General features: G+C 39.5%; 1 protein-coding gene across 2 annotated transcripts in view; it reads left to right on the top strand.

The window, feature by feature from the left end:
- neto1l (neuropilin (NRP) and tolloid (TLL)-like 1, like) overlaps positions 1 to 8566 on the top strand; it is a 404377-nt gene extending 395811 nt beyond the window's left edge. For both annotated transcript variants that reach the window (XM_051929266.1, XM_051929268.1), the window contains one exon: positions 7751 to 8566. Coding sequence is in view for 1 of the 2 variants with exons in the window: in XM_051929268.1 (XP_051785228.1) it covers positions 7751 to 7787 (37 nt within the window). In the remaining variant the exon portion in view is untranslated. The remainder of the gene's footprint in view (positions 1 to 7750) is intronic.
- Positions 8567 to 18081: the final 9515 nt, after the last annotated feature.

Genomic DNA, 18081 nt, shown 5'->3' on the forward strand with positions numbered 1-18081 from the left:
AGATTTTACTATTTAAAAGACTGGACATTAGAAATCTAATCAATATCGGTTATTGAATTTTATTCTATACTTAACTGGATTATGTTGGATTGATAACTATGCTTCTTATTAGGAATGTTAATTTTAAATGGGATCACCATGTGTCTGCTTGTAAGTAAATTTCCAACTTGGGACAAATTAATTTCATAAGTTAATTTGATCTATCTATCTATCTATCTATCTATCTATCTATCTATCTATCTATCTATCTATCTATCTATCTATCTATCTATCTATCTATCTATCTATCTATCTATCTATCTATCTATCTACAGTCATATGAAAAAGTTTGGGAACCCCTCTTAATTCTTTGGATTTTTCTTTATCATTGGCTGAGCTTTCAGAGTAGCAACTTCCTTTTAATATATGACGTGCCTTATGGAACCAGTAGTATTTAAGCAGTGACATTAAGTTTATTGGATTAACAGAAAATATGCAATATGCATCATAACAAAATTAGACAGGTGCATAAATTTGGGCACCCCAACAGAGATATTACATCAATACTTAGTTGAGCCTCCTTTTGCAATTATAACAGCCTCTAGACGCCTCCTATAGCCTTTGATGAGTGTCTGGATTCTGGATGGAGGTATTTCTGACCATTCTTCCATACAAAATCTCTCCAGTTCAGTTAAATTTGATGGCTGCCGAGCATGGACAGCCTGCTTCAAATCATCCCATAGATTTTCCATGATATTCAAGTTAGGGGACTGTGACGGCCATTCCAGAACATTGTACGTCTCCCTCTGCATGAATGCCTTTGTAGATTTCGAACTGTGTTTTGGGTCATTGAGTCCCTGCATAACTTCAACTTTGTGACTGATGCTTGAATATTATCCTGAAGAATTTGTTGATATTGGGTTGAATTCATCCAACCCTTGACTTTAACAAGGGCCCCAGTCCCTGAACTAGCCCCACAGCCCCACAGCATGATGGAACCTCCACCAAATTTGACAGTAGGTAGCAGGTGTTTTTCTTGGAATGCGGTGTTCTTCTTCCGCCATGCAAAGCGCTTTTTGTTATAACCAAAGAACTCAATTTTGTCTCATCAGTCCAAAGCACTTTGTTCCAAAATGAATCTGCCTTGTCTAAATGAGCATTTGCATATAACAAGCGATTCTGTTTGTGGTGTGAGTGCAGAAAGGGCTTCTTTCTCATCACCCTGTCATACAGATGTTCTTTGTGCAAATTGCGCTGAATTGTAGAATGATGTACAGATACAACATCTGCAGCAAGATGTTCTTGCAGGTCTTTGGAGGTGATCTGTAGGTTGTCTGTAACCATTCTCACAATCCTGCGTATATGCCGCTCTTGTATTTTTCTTGGCCTGCCAGACCTGCTGGGTTTAACAGCAACTGTGCCTGTGGCCTTCCATTTCCTGATTCCATTCCTTACAGTTGAAACTGACAGTTTAAACCTCTGAGATAGCTTTTTGTAGCCTTCCCCTAAACCATGAGACTCAACAATCTTTGTTTTCAGATCTTTGGAGAGTTTCTTTGAGGATCCCATGCTGTCACTCTTCAGAGGAGAGTCAAAGGGAAGTACCACTTGCAATATCTATCTATCTATCTATCTATCTATCTATCTATCTATCTATCTATCTATCTATCTATCTATCTATCTATCTATCTATCTATCTATCTATCTATCTATCTATCTATCTATCTATCTATCTATCTATCTATCTATCTATCTATCTATCTAGCCTCCCTGGCGGATGGCGATTACCCAACCTGTCGCATGGCTCCATGGGAGATGGAGTCCTCCACATCATGGTTGGGGGCTCGGATGGGAATCTTCAGCCCCACCTGGAAGTGCAATTAGGACCAGGTGGTCAAGCACCTGGAACGCTTCCAGGTGGGCTATAAAAGGGCCAGTCACCACCACTCAGGGGTCAGAGTCAGAAGGAGGAGGACTAAGCTTGAGGAGGAGTGGTGGGAGAGGAGAAAGGATTGTTGTGTTGTGTTGGAAGAGTGCTTTTGGACTGCGTATTGCCTGTGGGTCACAGGGAAGATGTGCGCTCACGGGTGAAGAAAATAAAAGTCTTTGTTAGTTTTATACGTGTCTCTGTGTGCATCTGTGTCGGGTCAGGCGCCTATATAGCGCCTCTGTTACAATCTATAGTCAAAATTGAAGCCTCAACCATGGTTAACATCTATATACCACCCACAGCCCTTTTGCTCCCTCTCATGAGTCAAATCTTTCTTCAACCAACCATCTACACTGCTGATTTGAATAGCCACCATGTGTGTTAACTGGAGACAATTATAATGATGCCAATAGTGAGGCTCTAATAAGGTGTTCTGAAAAAAACAAAGTGTTTCTTATGTTGGATTTGAATAATAAGGGGTCATTCAGATCAGCTGCATGGAATGGAAATAACATAACTATTATGAAATTTGCATCATCCAAGGCAGGAGGATATTCACTCCGCGTTTGTAGGTGAATTCTCAAAGATTTTACGAGAAGCTAACATCAGCTATACTAAATGAAGTAAGTATCAAAATCCCTATAATTAGATCCAATCCCAGGCCTAGATGGAACTTTACAAAAGCCGATTGAACAAACATTAAGTTATAATAGTAACTAGCCATCACCCGCGGCTCTGCCCACGTAATAGTAAAACAGGACTGTGAGAAGGGCCTGCCCAGCTCCCCACTCCTGACGTCATGCTTCCCCCTCCCCTCGGCCCGCAGCCTCTGTCTCGAATTAGTATGAATATATCACTCCTGCAAGCGAAATGTTCAAGCAAATTACAGAATAAAACCTGATCTAAATCTGTTAAGTAGTTCTCTCGCTAGCTAAGTGGAGGTAAGGAACGCCCCAAGGCTGGCAGGTGAATGAGAAAGGCCCCTCCCACCTCCCCTCGACCCACTGTGTGTTTCTCAGATTTGCGCAAATAAATAAGTACCGCAAGCAAACCATGATACTTAGCGAGATGAGAGAAGTCACAAAATCAACCGGAATGTTCAAGCAAATTATAGAAAAAAACCCTCTCTAAATCCGTTAAGTAGTTCTCTCATGAAAAGCAGACAGAAAGACAGACAGACAGACAGAAATTGGACCTTATATATATAGAGATTACTTCAAAGATTTTAACTCTTCTCACTGACAGGAACTCCGTCCTCTCTGAAAGCTGGTGCTATAATGAACACCAACTTCCAGTGTGGCTTTTCTGTATATGTGGTCAGAACTAATTAGAGTGGAGTGTAAAGTGTTTGGGCAGAGTTGAGACCTCAGGTGTCTTCTGGTGGTTTCTTCTCCATTGTAAATAAGGAAACAGTTATATGGTTAGTGGCTTCATCCCTCAGTTTTTGATTTTTAATAAATGTGTAAACCTTTTCACTTTGTCATTATGGGTCATTGAATGCAGATTAATGGGCAAAAAAAGCAAATTTATTTAAAATTAATTCTACAACACAATAAAGTGTGCAGAAAGTGATGGGTTCTGAATAGTTTCTGAATCCACTGAATATAGTTATGTGAACAAAAATATCCAGCAGTACTGGAGCTAAGTTAAATTTTTTTTTAGGTTTCTAGAAAATTCTTCCTAAAACAAGAAACAGTGGTGCATTTATGAATCATTGCATTGACATCAGACAGCACCATTAGACCAGAAGCAAACTTCTTTCACAGAACACGTTGGAGAAAAACAAATAAATAAGGAGTAAAACATCCAGTAACACAACCACAAAAACAATCTCACATGGTTATTTTCGATAAATTTCAGAATGTAATTAGCTTGAAAGAAGATAATGACCGGAACAGTAGTCTTGGCCAGTGCAGCTTAACACTTTTTACCATTATTATAGTTCATAAGTGGTGCTATTGTGGTTTAAGAGCGAAAACATTGAAATCTAAACAAGAGACTTACAGAGACTTAAAAACGAGATTAGCAGTTTAGCCCATAAGGACTCTAACATTTGTATTAATTGTTTATCTGTATTTGTAAGATCTTATTTATTTTTTATAACTTTAATATAAATGTCTTGCAATTTTATTTATTTATTTGTTCAATTCAATTCTATTTTTTCCTTTAACGTCTTGTAAAGCACTTTGAGCTATGTGTTTTGTAGGAAAATATACTATAGAAATAAATATTCTTGTTGTTGTTAAACCATCAGTTCCATGTCTTCTTCACTGTGTGAACTTGAACAAGCCACTTAATCTACCCGTGTGCCAATTGAAAATATAAACATGTGTGTCTGTGCTCATGCAGCAGGCTGAAATGGTGTTCACTATAGGGAGGTAAGAAATGTAACACCAAAGTCAATGGGTGTGATTATACTTTGATGCGGATATTTAGCAAGTATGGAATACAGAAGAACAATATTTATGTCTGTAATCATCATTTTCCAAATCCATCCATTAATTTTTGAATCCACCTAACCTAGCTCAAGATCAAGAAGAAACAGGAGCCTACTGTAGTAACAGCAGGTGTAGGGCAGGAACCACCTTTTCATGGGGTGCCAGTCTCTTGCAGGGGTCACTAATGTGTACATCCACAAGACCAATTTCGAATACTCATTATTCTTATCTATCTATCTATCTATCTATCTATCTATCTATCTATCTATCTATCTATCTATCTATCTATCTATCTATCTATCTATCTATCTATCTATCTATCTATCTATCTACAGTCATGGCTGAAATTATCGTCACCCCTGGAATTTTCCTAGAAAATGCACCATTTCTCCCAGAAAATTGTTGCAATTAGAAATGTTTTGGTATACACATGTTTATTTCCTTTATGTGCATTGGCACAACACAAAAAAACATAGAAAAAAAGCCAAATCTGACATCATTTCACACAAAACTCAAAAACCGGGCTGGACAAAATTATTGGCACCCTCAACTTAATATTTGGTTGCACGCCCTTTGGAAAAAATAACTGAAATCGAGCGCTTCCTATAACCATCAACAAGCTTGTTACACCCCTCAACTGGAATTTCCGACCACTGCTCTTTGGCAGACTGCTCAAGGTCTCTCAGATTTGAAGGGCGCCTTCTCCCAACAGCAATTTTGAGATCTCTCCATAAGTGTTCAATCGGATTTAGATCCGGACTCATTGCTGGCCATTTCAGAACTCTCCAGCGCTTTGTCTTCAACCATTTCTGGGTGCTTTTAGAGGTATGTTTGGGGTCATTGTCCTGCTGGAACACCCATGACCTCTGACGCAGACCCAGCTTTCTCACACTGGGCCCTACATTGCACCCCAATATCTTTTGGTAGTCTTCAGATTTCATGATGCCTTACACACAGTCAGGGCATCCAGTGCCAGAGGCAGCTAAACATCCCCAAAACATCTTTGACATGTTTGACTGTAGGTACTGTGTTCTTTTCTTCGTAGGCCTCATTCCATTTTCTGTAAACAGTAAAATGATGAGCTTTACCAAAAAGCTCTACCTTGGTATTATCTGTCCACAAGACGTTCGGCCAGAAGGATTTTGGTTTCCTCAAGTACATTTTGGCAAACTCCAGTCTGGCTTTTTTATGTTTCTGTGTCAGCAGTGGGGTCCTCCTGGCTCTCCTGCCATAGCGTTTCATTTCGTTCAGATGTCGACGGATAGTTCAAGCTGACACTATTGCACCCTGCGTCTGCAGAACAGATTGAATATGTTTTGAAGTTGATTGGGGTTGTTTATCCACCATTCGGACTATCTTTCGTTGCACTCTTTTATCAATTTTTCTCTTCCGTCCACATCCAGGGAGATTAGCTACAGTGCCATGTGTTGTGAACTTCTTGATTATGTTGCGCACAGTGGAAAAAGGAACATGAAGATCTCTGGAGATGGACTTGTAGCCTTGAGATTGTTGGTATTTTTCCACAATTTTAGTTCTCAAGTCCTCAGACAATTCTCTGCTCTTCTTTCTGTTCTCCAAGCTTAGTGTGGCACACTCAGACACACAACAGAAAGGTTGAGTCAACTTTTCTCCATTTTAACTGGCTTCAAGTGTGATTGCTATATTTCCAGCACCTGTTTCTTGCCACAGGTGAGTTCAAACGAGCATCATATGCTTGAAATAAAACGATTTACCCACAATTTTGAAAAGGTGCCAATAATTTTGTCCGGCCCATTTTTGGAGTTCTGTGTGACATTATGTCAGATTTGGCTTTTTTTCTCTGTTTTTTCGTGTTGTTCCAATTCACATAAAGGAAATAAACATGTGTATACCAAAATATTTGTAATTGCAACAATTTTCTTGGAGAAATGGTGCATTTTCTGGGATAATTCCCGAAAATTCCATTTTGGCCATGAACTGTATCTTTCTACAGTGGATTCAGATAGTATTCAGGCCCCTTCACTTTCTGCATACTTTATTGTGTTGTAGACTTAATTTTAAAAGGATACATTTCCCTTTTTTGCCCATCAATCCATAACAAAGTAAAAACATAGTTTCAGAAGGGGTTGCATATTTATTAAAAATCAAAAATGGAAATCAGTCATTCACATAAGTATTCAGACCCTCATTCTGCACTTTGTATAAGCCTCTTTGGCAATCATTACAGTCTTCTTGTGTACGTCTCTACAAGCTGTACACACCAGGATTTGAGCAGTTTATAACGTTCTTCCTGTCAGATCCTCTCAAGCACCATTGGATCAAATTGGAAACATTTGTAAACTGCCATTTTTGATGTTCTTTGTCCTTTAGGGATTAAGTCTAAGCTTTGGCTGAACCGCTCAAGGACAGTCAATGACTTTTCCAGAAATCACTCCAGCGTTGTCTTGGCTGTATGCTTCTGGTCATTGTCTTGCTGAAGGGTGATCTGTCGCCCCAGTCTAAGGTTGCATGCACTGTGGACCAGGTTTTCATAAAGGACCTCACAATATTTGGCTGCATTCATCCTTCCCTCAATTCTGACCAGTCTCAAAGTCCCTGCTGCTGAGGAGATACAGTGATACAGTGTAGTATCATGCTATCGGGTGCTCCTCAGCAGCATGATACTACACTGTAGTGATGGTAATTAGGTGATAAGCAATGTTTGGCTTGAGATTATGCGTACAGAAATTCTTGTTTCATCAGACCAGAGAATCTTTTCTCCCATGCTCTCGGAGTCCTTTAAATTCCATTTGGCTAACTCCAAGCGAGAGTTAGCCACTCTACCATTAATACCTCATTGATGGGGTTTTGCAGAAGGTTGTCCTTCAGACAGGTTCTACAATCTCAGCAGAGAATTTCTCAAGCACTATTAGTGTGGCCATTGAGTTCTTGATCATCTACCTAGCCAATGCCATTCTTGCCCATTTACTCAGTTTGGCTGGAGCTCCTGGAAGAAATCCACGCAGAGATGGTCACCGTGCTGCCCTGTGAAAATATCCAGTAGGCCATAACTGACATACTGTACTTTTTTAAAAATTTAGGAACTTTTTTATGGTGATGGGACCAATGAGGGTAATGAATTGCTTCTGAACACAATTATTTTGAAGGACACAGGGTTAACGTAATAATTTTTACCATAAAACTCTCTTCATCAGTCTCATTAATTGCATGAAAAACCTCATATACTGTATATATTAAGCTTTTTACATAATACATACATACACACACAGTATACAATGTTTAAATCCTGCTAAATCATCTGCCTCTTTTATACCATTTCAACCTAATTTTTTTATTGTTTAGTGGTTCATCTTTCCTTCAGTACACTAAATGATTATAAATGTCTTTATTAAATGTATCTAATAATGTATTCATTTTTCCACAGGCCGATTCATCAAACAACAGCTTCTTGCCAAGTATGACATCCCTTGGGCGCTATTATGACCGTCACCATCCAGAAAGAACTGTTGCTAATATCAATGTAACAATCCTTTGTGCTGAAGACAGACAATACTGGAGTCATTTTGATCTGTAAATTACGAAAGCCCATCTGTTTCTCAAAGATTGCAGCTTTCTAGCGAGACACTGCATTATCTCCTTCATTTGCAGTCCTCAACTCAGGGTTTGGGTTTTCCTCCCCCTTCTGGCACCTTCCACTCTCCTGTACTGCATGTTGGGATCTAAGAGAGGTGTCCTATTCCTAAAAAATGTAGAATTTGGCTCATGGACTATGCTGAAGAATATCTAAAGAGCATTGTGGAGATCATTTGCAAAGTATTTATGCACTATAATATAAACTGGAAATGTTCCTCACTTCGCATTAAAAAGAATGCAGGATTTATGAGGCTCTCTTATACCTCCTTATTTGGAATCGTTGCATTGAAATGATCTAGAATATTGTATGCTTCAAAATCCATTTTCATATCTGGTACTCATTTTTGTTTCTCTCGCTGCCCTTGTTTAAAATACTAATAGTAATAATGTTTTATTTTAATGTAAAATGCAGTAATATTTAATCATATCTAACGTCATACAAGCATTACATGCAGTACAATTGATTTTCATAAAATGCTCATACCGCTCAGTGTTGGAAGGACGATTATTTTATAGAATATGCTTGATTAATACCTTTCTTACTAAAATAGAAAAAGAATTATGTTTGTATAAGTTTAACTTTTATTAAAAGAATGCTGTCTTATAACATTTTTGGTACTGTTATGTTTTTTTTAAAAATGATAATTAAAAAATACATAGAGAAAATGATTCAATGTATGAGAAGAACCACTTTTATTTTGTCTCTTTGTATATAATATATATATATATAATATTTTTATGACAGTGCTTTCGAGAGTCAACTAAGGTGGCTAACAACCCTACTGAACATACCTGAAGTGGCTTGGTGACCACCTATAAGAAAAGATTATACAGAGGTATGCGAAGGCCTTTACTGTGTGTCAGCAATTTAAAATCCCCCATGGTCTGCACTTCGGAGCATTCCAGACGACTACAGTTCAGGAACCTGGAAGTCAATTTGATTAAAACTTTCCCAGGTAGTAAAAGCAAAAGGACCTACCATGTGGTAATGATGGGCTACTACACATGGTGGCCAGAGCTGTTTGCAATACCAAACACAATAAAAGAGAGAACTTTATGTTCCCTGCTAAGGGATGATATTCTCACCTACTAAGGGGTCCTTAAGTATATGCTATTGTGATGAGCATTTCAATTCACTTTTGATTCGATTCTTTCAAACTACCCATTGAAATGAATCAATCTCATTAATTAAGTCTGCAGGGTGGGATGCTGGTAATGACCCTGCTCAGATCACCTCATAAATATTATAATGTAATAATCTGTACCAATACTGTATATACTGTGTATATATAGTGTGACAGATGTCCGGGGACATTGCCCCACGGGGATGCCAGGAGAAGGGAAGGACTGGGAGAGGGGCAGCATTTTCCCTGGAAAATAAGAAGGCAGCCTTCCTAGGTTGCATGGGGGCCACAGAGCCAGGACGCTCAACCCTGTGCGGGGACGTGGCCACCGCCAGGGGATGCTTGGACAGCTCCGGAACGGTGGTCGGCAGCACTTCCACCACAATAGGAAGTATTGCCAGAAGAGGAGCTGAACTCATTTGCAGAACTTCCACCTCCAGAAGCACCTGGAGTACTTCCGGGTGCAGTATAAAGGAGGGCGTCACACTCCACTCGAGAGCGGAGCCGGGAGGGTGAAGATGGAGCTATGAGTGAGGAGTAGAGGCGGCCGAAGAAGAGAAAGAGAAAGAGAAAGAGAAAGGGGACTGAGGTGGTGATTGTGTTGTGAAAAGGACACACAATAAAGCGTGTGTATATTTGGGTCGTTTGCTGTCTGTCTGTCTGTGGCCGGGCTGGTCTTTACAATATATATATATATATAATTTTTTATACAGTATATATATGTGTGTGTGTATAATATATATATATATATATATACAGTGGTGTGAAAAACTATTTGCCCCCTTCCTGATTTCTTATTCTTTTGCATGTTTGTCACACAAAATGTTTCTGATCATCAAACACATTTAACCATTAGTCAAATATAACACAAGTAAACACAAAATGCAGTTTTTAAATGATGGTTTTTATTATTTAGGGAGAAAAAAAATCCAAACCTACATGGCCCTGTGTGAAAAAGTAATTGCCCCCTTGTTAAAAAATAACCTAACTGTGGTGTATCACACCTGAGTTCAATTTCCGTAGCCACCCCCAGGCCTGATTACTGCCACACCTGTTTCAATTAAGAAATCACTTAAATAGGAGCTGCCTGACACAGAGAAGTAGACCAAAAGCACCTCAAAAGATAGACATCATGCCAAGATCCAAAGAAATTCAGGAACAAATGAGAACAGAAGTAATTGAGATCTATCAGTCTGGTAAAGGTTATAAAGCCATTTCTAAAGCTTTGGGACTCCAGCGAACCACAGTGACAGCCATTATCCACAAATGGCAAAAACATGGAACAGTGGTGAACCTTCCCAGGAGTGGCCGGCCGACCAAAATTACCCCAAGAGCGCAGAGACGACTCATCCGAGAGGTCACAAAAGACCCCAGGACAACGTCTAAAGAACTGCAGGCCTCACTTGCCTCAATTAAGGTCAGTGTTCACGACTCCACCATAAGAAAGAGACTGGGCAAAAACGGCCTGCATGGCAGATTTCCAAGACGCAAACCACTGTTAAGCAAAAAGAACATTAGGGCTCGTCTCAATTTTGCTAAGAAACATCTCAATGATTGCCAAGACTTTTGGGAAAATACCTTGTGGACTGATGAGTCAAAAGTTGAACTTTTTGGAAGGTAAATGTCCCGTTACATCTGGCGTAAAAGGAACACAGCATTTCAGAAAAAGAACATCATACCAACAGTAAAATATGGTGGTGGTAGTGTGATGGTCTGGGGTTGTGTTGCTGCTTCAGGACCTGGAAGGCTTGCTGTGATAGATGGAACCATGAATTCTACTGTCTACCAAAAAATCCTGAAGGAGAATGTCCGGCCATCTGTTCGTCAACTCAAGCTGAAGCGATCTTGGGTGCTGCAACAGGACAATGACCCAAAACACACCAGCAAATCCACCTCTGAATGGCTGAAGAAAAACAAAATGATGACTTTGGAGTGGCCTAGTCAAAGTCCTGACCTGAATCCAATTGAGATGCTATGGCATGACCTTAAAAAGGCGGTTCATGCTAGAAAACCCTCAAATAAAGCTGAATTACAACAATATTGCAAAGATGAGTGGGCCAAAATTCCTCCAGAGCGCTGTAAAAGACTCATTGCAAGTTATCGCAAACGCTTGATTGCAGTTATTGCTGCTAAGGGTGGCCCAACCAGTTATTAGGTTCAGGGGGCAATTACTTTTTCACACAGGGCCATGTAGGTTTGGATTTTTTTTCTCCCTAAATAATAAACACCATCATTTAAAAACTGCATTTTGTGTTTACTTGTGTTATATTTGACTAATGGTTAAATGTGTTTGATGATCAGAAACATTTTGTGTGACAAACATGCAAAAGAATAAGAAATCAGGAAGGGGACAAATAGTTTTTCACACCACTGTATATATAATATATATATATATATATATATATGATATATGATGTTACAAGAGTAATAAAACAATAAAGGCGATTTGAAAATTCTACAGTAACCGCAAAGGATAGATGCTGAAGTAATACAACACATTTGCAATGACTTATGGCTAGTTCGAACATACTGTACACAGGGCTGCATTCTACCATTAGTTAAGTTGAAGCCAAGGTCAAATGAACATGGATGCTCCACTGCAGAATTTGCACCATCATTGAACAACGTGCTGTAGTGAGATTTCTCTGTGCAGAGGGAGTGAAACCTGCTGGAATTCACGGAATGATGTTGGCTTGTGCAGATCAGTAAGTTGTTTGTGTACCCACCTTGTACAAATGTTGTGGTACTCCAAGTCCTCATGCACTATGGCATGCACAGATCCATAGCTGATATCCAAAGGTACAGCAACAACATACAACATAATCCATCGGTCTTCTCTGATGAAAGCATTCACCATATTAATGTGGGCTTGTGTGTGTGATGTTGATGGTTGACCAGATTGAGCTTCATCAGTTACACTTGCACTTCCCACTTTAAATCTTTCTACGCATTCAGTAACTTTTCGTTGAGTCATGCTGTTTTCACTTCTGCATTGAGCCAACACCTTGTATCCTCCTCAAATGCCTGCTGTTCATATACAGTATCGGTCCCCACTGCCATCTCACTGACTCATGAGACTTTCTTAGGTGCATTTGCAGGGCAAACTTTAAGGTGACCAACTAGAGACTGTCACTGGTGATATCTTTAGCTGTTGGGGAAAAGTACAGTTATGGGCTTATTACAATCATAAAAAAACACCCTGAGGTCAATAATATTAATAATTATCTTAATTTGTGTCTTATCATCTGTTTCACTAGGTTCTTCCTCCAGAATTCATCCTTGGAACTGTAAGAATGCCATTATTTTATGACTGCGGTATATGTTCATGTAAGGTGAATAATAAAGGAATTAGAAAAAATTAACAAGTAATGGAAAACACAAGTCAACTGCAAGTATAAAGCATGAATAACTTCCTGAGCAGAGCTCTTTGAAGTGTATCCAGTGTTGATTTATCTTACCATATACACTAACCATCAGTTTGGAGAATAACAGACTGGACTCAATTCCAGAACAAATCCTGAATGAGGTGCAGTCTATCTCAGTGCCTACTTACAAAAACTAACATCCAAGTCTGCCAATGTTCACGTCTTTGCAATGTCTGGTGAATTTATTTTAAACATACCAACTGAGTGGCTTCAAAGCTCGCCAAAACTATTCAATTCATGAAAAGGATGTGGCATTACTCACATTACTATATAACATTTTTTAACTTTTTTTGTTATAAAGTTTTTTTTTTATATATATATGCACCAGAGGGTCACCTTCCATGTTCACCTAAAGAAAGTAGTACCACCCCGGGATGAGGTGGTCTTGTCTTCTTTTTCCCTTATGGGACATAGAGTCTGGAAATGCAGCCCTGTTGAGGTTTTTGGATGCCACCAGAGGGCACTGCTGGGGGAGGACTGCCCTGGTTTCCGCATAATCCGAAAATTGTCCAGAGAACCTGAACAGGACAAAAGAGGGAGAGGGAGTAAGATAGTCTCATATGTTTTAATGGGTTCCATGACAACTCCCCACCTTAGTCAATTCCCCACATTCCCAACTCCCCACAATTACAATTCCCCACATCACAATTCCCCACATTGCAATTCCCCAAATTCACAATTCCCCACGTCCACAACTCCCCACATTGGGATAATATTTATTATAACCATAGACTAATGTACTATATAAGACAGTCCATATAATGATACAAAAGCGTGCCCTCCGTTTCCCCACATCGAGCATTATTTTATTTAAAAACGCTACTTGTTAATAAATATGTAAAAATACATTATCCAAGCATGCATTTTTATATACAATTTGCCTTTTAAAAATTTGAAACAGGTAAGTTGAATTCTATTATTTTTTGAATCTTTCTTAAAACATGCTAAAACGTAACATTTTTGATTTTTATCTTTTTTAAATTACCAAAATTAAAGTTCTCAAAAATAATAGACTCTACTTATGGTGTAAAAATAAAAACACGAAATAAATCAAATAAAATTCTTCTCGCGCCTTACAACGTATCTACGTGCTCCGCGTCGCGCGCACCAAGTTTGCACGTTTGATAGTCTGTAGCGAACTTACCCTAGTCGGGAGTAAAGATAAACCTGTACAGTGGAATTATTAGCAAATGGAATAGGACCTTATCTAATTCATTATTTTGTACCAAGCATATTTTGTATTAAACTCATTTGTTCATTTGTGTATATCAGTTACTTGTATTTTGTAATCAGTAATGCATTTCAATAAATTGTCATGAAATAAAACTTTTGGAGATTAATTACTACTATTTGCATTTTAGAATTCCTTCATTATATTATTAATTCAGTGCACTCCATATTATCCCAATGTGGGGAGTTGTGGAAGTGGGGAATTGCAATGTGGGGAATTGCAATGTGGGGAATTGTGATGTGGGGAATTGTAATTGTGGGGAGTTGGGAATGTGGGGAATTGACTGATGTGGGGAATTGTCTGGCCACCGTTTTAATGTTCCCATGGACGCAGCAAAGGTTCACATGGTCTGTGGTCCTATAACTACACAGAGGTTGCAGCCACAATCCAACAGCGGCAGGATTCACTTCCGGCCAACTTAATAGAGACCTTAAAATTGTCCTTTACTAACATCTTGGGGGAAAGTCGCAAGCCGCATACCTGGGCCACACCAATGTCCATGGTTCGTGCAGGTTGGAGATGGCACTCCTGAGCCAGATAACCTAGTTGATCACCCTGCACCTGGTCCCCACTATAGAGTTCCTATGATGGCATCTTCCACCCATGGCATAGGCGACCCTAGGAACCTCTGCTGGTTGGATTGAAGTTGGGGCCAAACCCAGGTAGCCCCTATGCTTCCAGGTGGCTTTTGCACCCTCCAGTCTGTGGGTCAGGTCTAGCAGTGAGTGGATGTTATTCCAGAGCATCTCATCACAAAGGTCCTTGTCTATCCCTAACAGGACTACATCAGTAGCGAGCTTCTCCACAATGCGCTCAAAGGTGTCCCTGCAGGACTAGCTTTGAATCAGGTCCACTAAGTCCAGGACCTGTCCTCATATAGGGTGGTCCAGGTAATTTTATCACAGGTGAAACTGGAGTCCCTTGGCCACTGGGCTCAAAGCTCCTAGCCGTGCAGAGGAGGATCTGTTGCATCAGGAAGTCATAATCATCGACCCTTTCGGGAGGGAGGTTCTGCATGACCTGTAGGGCCACAGTACTGCCCAGCACCCCCTGTCCCAGCACATCAGTGTTGCCATGCATTCAAAGCAAAATAGGAAACACTCCGAGTCATCCCTAGGAGCCATCTTCATCAGAACATCCCTGGGTTGTGCAATGACAGCAGCACCTGCAGTAGTCTCATCTTGCTCCTCTAGTTGCGGGATTTCATGTGCCTTTTGGGGGTCCACTGTTGCAAGACCCACTTCTGGTACCATGTGACGTGTGAGTCGCTGTCTTGCACCCAAAAGATGAGGCTGAGTCTAAGGACTTCAAGAAAACCAGCTTTTTTCCACTCTAAACAGGAACATCAAGGTTATTTATTGCAGCGGGAGCTACCACTCTACTACACACAGGCACAGCAAATGGGCTGGGTTGGGGCCAGGTCAGTGGCCAAGGTACAATGTTTCCTGCATCCCCCATCAGGTGACAAACGCGATGCTTGCGCAGGCAGTGAGTTTGCAGTTGCCTCTGTGAACCTGCAAGGTGCTGCAAACCTGCAGTTGCCTCGGCGATGGACAAGCAGCCCTCGACAGACGCATCAATCACATTTTGGCGAGTCGCCCTGTTGGGAAGGGTCTCAAAAGAGTTAAAAAAACCTCACTATATATTGTGACAGATAGGGGCCACTGTCGACCCCATGAACCCTCAAACAACACGTTGAGACACCAGGTAAAAGTCCAAAGATTAATTTATTGTAACAATACTGTGCACAAAGCACCTCCACCTCCACTATACTCTCAATTAAATCAATAATCACAATTACACTAATCAATAACAATTCTCCACTCCGAGCAGCTCCGTTCCACTCCCTCCCAACTCAGCTCATTGCTGGGATCTCCCACAGTCCTTTTATAGTCCCTGACCTGGAAGTGCTTTCGTCCTTCACTTCCGGGTCAGATGAACGCTTCTTTTTCTTCAGCCCGGAAGAACTTCATTTCTTCCATCCCTGTGATGAGGTAGTACTTCTGGGCTATAAAAAAACTCTCATGCCTCCCTGCAACGTTCCCTGGCAGCCCCCATGGTATCCAGCAGGGCTGTGGCGTTGAACTCCATTGACCAGGATGCCATGCAGGAATTCGGACCACCTCCATGTGGCAGGGAGGACTCCATCTGGTGGCGTGGGGGTATTGCCCGGGATAAACTGCAGGCCATATATCACAATATATATACAGTGGAACCTCGGTTCATGACCATAAATCGTTCCAAAACTCTGGCCATAAACCGATTTGGTCGTGAACCGAAGCAATTTCCCCCCATAGGATTGTATGTAAATACAATTAATCCGTTCCAGACCATACAAACTGTATGTAAATATATACATTTTTTAAGTTTTTAAGCACAAATATAGTTAATTAAACCATAGAATGCACAGTGTAATAGTAAACTAAATGTAAAAACATTGAATAACAGAGAAAACTAATACTGCAATAGTTCGCGCTATAGCGCTACCAACCGCTGGCTAAAAACACTTTTTTTTTAAATGAGTTTTAAGCACAGGGAAAAAAATGAACATTTGAAAAAATCTGTAATTTAATAAACCACCAAGAAAAGTAACATTGCAACAACGCACGCTATGAACCGATTGCTGTAAACAGAAGTGAAAACAAAATCAAGCCCAGTGCATTCTTTAACTGCCTTCCTACCTTATGCGTCCAGCTCTCTCTCTCTTGCGCTGCCTGTGTGTGTGTGTGTCACGCTCTCTTGCTCTCTCTCTAGGTCACTGCACAGGAAATGCACAGGGAGAGACTGAACATGTACAAACAAAAACGGAAACTGGCTTGTTCGTATACCGAGTGTGTGGTTGTGAACCGAGGCAAAAGTTTGGCGAACTCGGTACCGATTTGTATGTGTACCAAGATGTTCGTGAACCGAGGTTCCACTGTATATATATATATATATATATACAGTATATATATATATATATATATATATATATATATATATATACAGTATATATATATATATATATATATATATATATATATATATATATATATATATATATACAGTATATATATATATATATATGTATATATATATAGGACATAATTAAATATACATAGGTTCATTTTGTAAATGTTATGGTGCACAAACAATATTAAAAGATTTAACTTCAGTTAAACTGAAATTCAAAGTTCTACAATAATGCATAGTTGCTGTTATTTTTTTTTTTTTTTGCATTAGCATACAATATGCTAGTTGACATTAGCTGACAATATGCTAATAAAATGGCCAAATTCAGACATAAATTGTGTAAAGTTAGGCATCTTTAGCCATTTATATTTACATTCCTGAATGTAAAATCTATCAAAAATAATAAATACATTTAGGAAATACTGTACCACATTTATTTTCCACATTTCCATTATATTAGTACAAAACATCTTCATCCTTAAAGGAACTACTAACATCAGCAGTCACCTAAAAAAAGCCTGGAGATTGCACCGAAAGCAATTTTGTGTAAATACACCATAAAAATAAATGAACAATACTTTCCTCCTCTAAGGAAAACAAAGATTAAATCAATATCCTTTTTAAAATTAACCAGCACTTGTTTACTGGGTAAATATGATGAATAACTTTGAAAGACAAGTAATTGATAATACAGTACCTTCTTGAGACATTACAAGATTCCTTCCAATTAATGTCTTCAAATGGAGAAAGGCAGGAACATTTTGCTGAAGGGGTTGAATATTTCTGGCGAATTTTCCTAAGATATGTATTGTTACAATATTTGTCTTTTGTGCTCATACCTTCCAACATTAGACTGAAATCAGTATTTAACTTTAAATCCCCAATGACTACATTTTGTAATAATTTAATAAGCCTAGAAGGTATGGCATTAAATAGAACTGTGTATTTTCAAACCTATGCTGAAGTTCTATACAAATTTCTCTAAAAAGTCTGTAGTACTAGGGTGTTGTACCGTGTTAGCCATTATGAATGTAGAGAAAAGCCAAGCAAAATGACACCTTTTATTGGCTAACTAAAAAGATTACAATATGCAAGCTTTCGAGGCAACTCAGGCCCCTTCTTCCGGCAAGGTGTCATTTTGCTTGGCTTTTCTCTAAAAATTCTGAATATGTAGTGTGAAAGATGCCCAGGACACAGACAGACACAGAGACAGCCAGAAGTCCAAAAATCACACACTTTATTTTCGTTTCCTGCACACACAGTACACAAACTAGCACAATAAATCCAGTCCTTATGTTTTCCTTCTCTGTGTTTTCTTCACCCTGACCTGATCTGACCTGCAGGCTCCGTCCTCTTCCACCTGACTCCAGCTCTCTGAATGGAGTAAGGC

The sequence above is a fragment of the Erpetoichthys calabaricus genome, chromosome 6, assembly GCF_900747795.2.
Source record: "Erpetoichthys calabaricus chromosome 6, fErpCal1.3, whole genome shotgun sequence".
NCBI classification, from domain to species: domain Eukaryota; kingdom Metazoa; phylum Chordata; class Cladistia; order Polypteriformes; family Polypteridae; genus Erpetoichthys; species Erpetoichthys calabaricus.